Source organism: Sinocyclocheilus rhinocerous, unplaced genomic scaffold (assembly GCF_001515625.1).
Source record: "Sinocyclocheilus rhinocerous isolate Xijiao unplaced genomic scaffold, SAMN03320098_v1.1 scaffold1069, whole genome shotgun sequence".
Classification (NCBI taxonomy): domain Eukaryota; kingdom Metazoa; phylum Chordata; class Actinopteri; order Cypriniformes; family Cyprinidae; genus Sinocyclocheilus; species Sinocyclocheilus rhinocerous.
In genome coordinates this window covers 780,746-783,979 of record NW_015635541.1, presented here as the reverse complement: position 1 = coordinate 783,979, position 3,234 = coordinate 780,746, and the positions used below count along the sequence as shown (strand labels likewise).

Here is a 3,234-nt window from a genome sequence, read left to right as displayed (position 1 = left end):
CTTATAATACTGGCCATAGTTCAACTATTAGCCTATCTAACAACTACGCTATTTATGCACCTAATGTATAGACAATGTAAGCTTAGTGAATCCTGAACCCTGTTAAACTCCGTTTATATATATATATATATATATATATCCACAGAAGATGCACTTCATTTCAGTGAAGAGGAAGATCTGTTTTTTTTAATTGCAGTAAGTTAGATAAACGCGTGAAACATTAACGTGCATATTATTTTTATGTGCTGACAGAAAAATGATCAGGTTTAAGCTCTAGAGCTAGTTAACAGAGGTCTGCTGACAGGTACTGTCGTGTATAATGATATCCCTTAAATTCCACTTTAAGCGCTTAAAGTTGTCATTCTGTTTCTGAGGGGGCGCCACGGTAATTACGCACAGCTATTGCGAAAGACGGATTATGATAACAAGGGCGTGGCTTCGGAATATTCATTAGGTTACGCAATAGAACGGTACGCAGCTTGATTCATATTCATGAGCCGGGGATGCTGCGCGCCTTAGCAGAACTATTTCCATCGCCTGCGCAAACATGAGTTCATCCAGCACGTCTGCGCAGGCGATGAGAGGGGCGGTGGAGAGTGTGTTTGATGGCCTCGTACAGTCATTTAAAAGGGGCGGGAATATACAAACAGTCCCGCACGTATAAAACTCTTGGAGACGCATGAAGTGTTGTGGAGTTTGGACATTATGCGTGACATACCGACAGAGAAGAACATGAGGAACGTGCTCTCACTACTCACCGTTGTGACTGTTTATCTCGCGGTTTGGGGCGGAATCACTGCGGATGCTCAAGCTGGAGCTGTGTTACGGAACTCCATCAGGCATCTGCCCGCAGCATCCAGTCCGAGTGACGCGGTGAGCGCGAGCGCGAGCCCGCGCGTTACCGGCACCGCGGACAGCCACGCTCCGGTACGTGATCACGGGATGCTGAAACGCACAGAGGATTTAAAAGGACTCAGTTTGAGATGATTTTTAAATTCCTTTGGGGTTTTATGGCATGCATGTGCTTTTAAAGGAGCCATTCAAATAAAGTTTATTGTGATGATTTGCTCTTCCACAGTCGCCGCACTGCGCCGCCGATGATGAGTGCAGACTCGGTGAGTTTTGTAACGGCTCTCGCGGAGTTTGTCTCTCGTGCCGCAAGCGGAGGAAGCGCTGCGCTCGTGACGGGATGTGCTGCGCTGGAAATCGATGCATCAATGGTACATACCAAAGATCGTTTTGTGTTTTATCCATTATAGTTTGTATGAAGATTCATTTTCCCATTCGTCTCTCTCTCAGGTGTGTGTCAACCTGCTGATACAGACGCTACCGGCACGGCAGATGCCGCTCTACCGGTTGGCAACACGGATGAGCCAAATATGCCTGTAACACGTGGGCAGAACTTCACACATCCTAAAAGAACCACCAGCCTACCAAAACCACAGCAGCCACTCAAAGGTGTCAAATATGTCTTTTCTTTTTCCCCCCTTTCATTTTCTTTTCTTTTCCTCTCTTCTGCTTCTCATCTTGCCTATTCTACTCATTTCGCCTCGTTTTGATGGCTCATCTCTTGTATTTTCTCCTCATCTTCATTCTTCGTGTCTTTTCTCCTTTCTTTCTCATTTTGTCTATTCTTGTCTCATCTACTTTCTTCTTTTCTCTTCTCATCTCTTATCCATTATTTTTCTCATCTTGCCTCTTCTCATCTCTATTATGTTCACCTTTCAACTCCTGTCTTTGTCTCTCATCTTTTCTCTTCTCCATATTGATCTGCCTTATAATGGACTTCTCGTCTGAACTCATCTTTCTTTCTTTTGTCTTTCCATTTCTTTTCTCATCTTAGCTCATTTCTTCTCAGACTGTTCATCTGGTCTCTCCTCATCTTTTTTACATATCATCTCATCTCGTTTCAGTCTCTCTCTCATCCATTTTGTTTTGGTCTCTTCTCATCTCGTCTCTTTTTTTATTTTTAAATAAAACCCCGAACCTGCTTTGTTACACATTTTTCATCTTGTCTTATCTAGTCTCTTTATTTCTCTTGTTGTCTCATCTCTTCTTAAATTCACAAGTCTGATTTCAAAAGTTCCAGTTCTTTTAACATGCTTGATATCACACAAATCTGGAGGAGTGAACGCTGATGTGATTTATAATCTGTCAGGTGGCGAGGGCGAGACGTGTCTCAGGTCTTCGGACTGTGTGGAAGGGCTCTGCTGCGCCCGACACTTCTGGTCCCGGATCTGCAAGCCCGTGCTGACGGAGGGGCAGGTGTGCACGCGCCACCGGCGGAAAGGAGCTCACAGTCTGGAGATCTTCCAGCGCTGCGACTGCGGCTCTGGCCTGACCTGCCGAGGCCAGAGAGAGAAACCCGGAGCAGAAAGCCGAAACCTCCACACCTGCCAGCCACGCTGACCCCGCAGAACCGCTCTCTGCTCTCCACACACACACACACACACACACACCACGCGCACGCATGCAGACACACATGCAGCGGTGGCAAAGGAAAACTGATTCCACAGAAGGATGCGCCAATAAAAGAACTGATCGTATTTCCTGGACGGATGCAGAGAAACTGCACCGTAGGGATGTTTCTTGTTGTACACTCTGCTATTTAAGACTTTTTTCCCCTGGGTCATCACAAAAGGCAGATTGCTTTTGTTTCCCTTTATAAGGAACTTCTTATTCTTCTTGCAGTAAATTACTGTATTGTAAATACGTAGTCAGAAATTGCACTTAACACTGAGCATATGGATCCTGTAAAAGTAGCATTTTATGATTCAAACACATCAATATTGTAAATGTGCAAGCCATATGATTGAGATGGTTATCAGTACTCTATTTTTATTTCAAGCAAATTGTAAAGATGTTTGTGTGATGAAAACATATAAATGACATGATAATAACAATTAATGGACTTTTTACGATTTGTACTGCAATCTAAAGAAACCACTTAGGGAGGTTTTTATAGTCTAACGACATGCATTGTTTGCTTTATTCAGCGGGTTACGCTTCCAGCATCACTTTAACGTGACAAACAATGCAATAAATTCTGTGTAGCAAAGTCGCTTTGGATAAAAAATAAAAAAAACCTTTCCTAAATTAATAAATGTAAACGTTAATGTGAAGAAGTGTCCTAATTCAATGCAGAGTTCAGGTAGAAAACAAAAGCTGTCTACGTTTGTGCGATTGTCGATTACCACCGGGAAAAAAAATGTGAACAGTTTGTAAAAATAACCA

The 3,234-nt window shown here is 43.4% G+C and overlaps 1 protein-coding gene across 1 annotated transcript; it reads left to right on the top strand.

The window, feature by feature from the left end:
- Nucleotides 1-294: 294 nt before the first annotated feature.
- Nucleotides 295-2,864, top strand: LOC107747256 (dickkopf-related protein 1-like). Its single transcript, XM_016561710.1, has 4 exons — nucleotides 295-927; nucleotides 1,079-1,220; nucleotides 1,300-1,458; nucleotides 2,159-2,864. The coding sequence occupies exons 1-4, from the start codon at nucleotides 706-708 to the stop codon at nucleotides 2,407-2,409; spliced, it is 774 nt and encodes a 257-aa protein (XP_016417196.1). The 5' UTR covers nucleotides 295-705; the 3' UTR covers nucleotides 2,410-2,864.
- The last annotated feature ends 370 nt before the right edge of the window (nucleotides 2,865-3,234 follow it).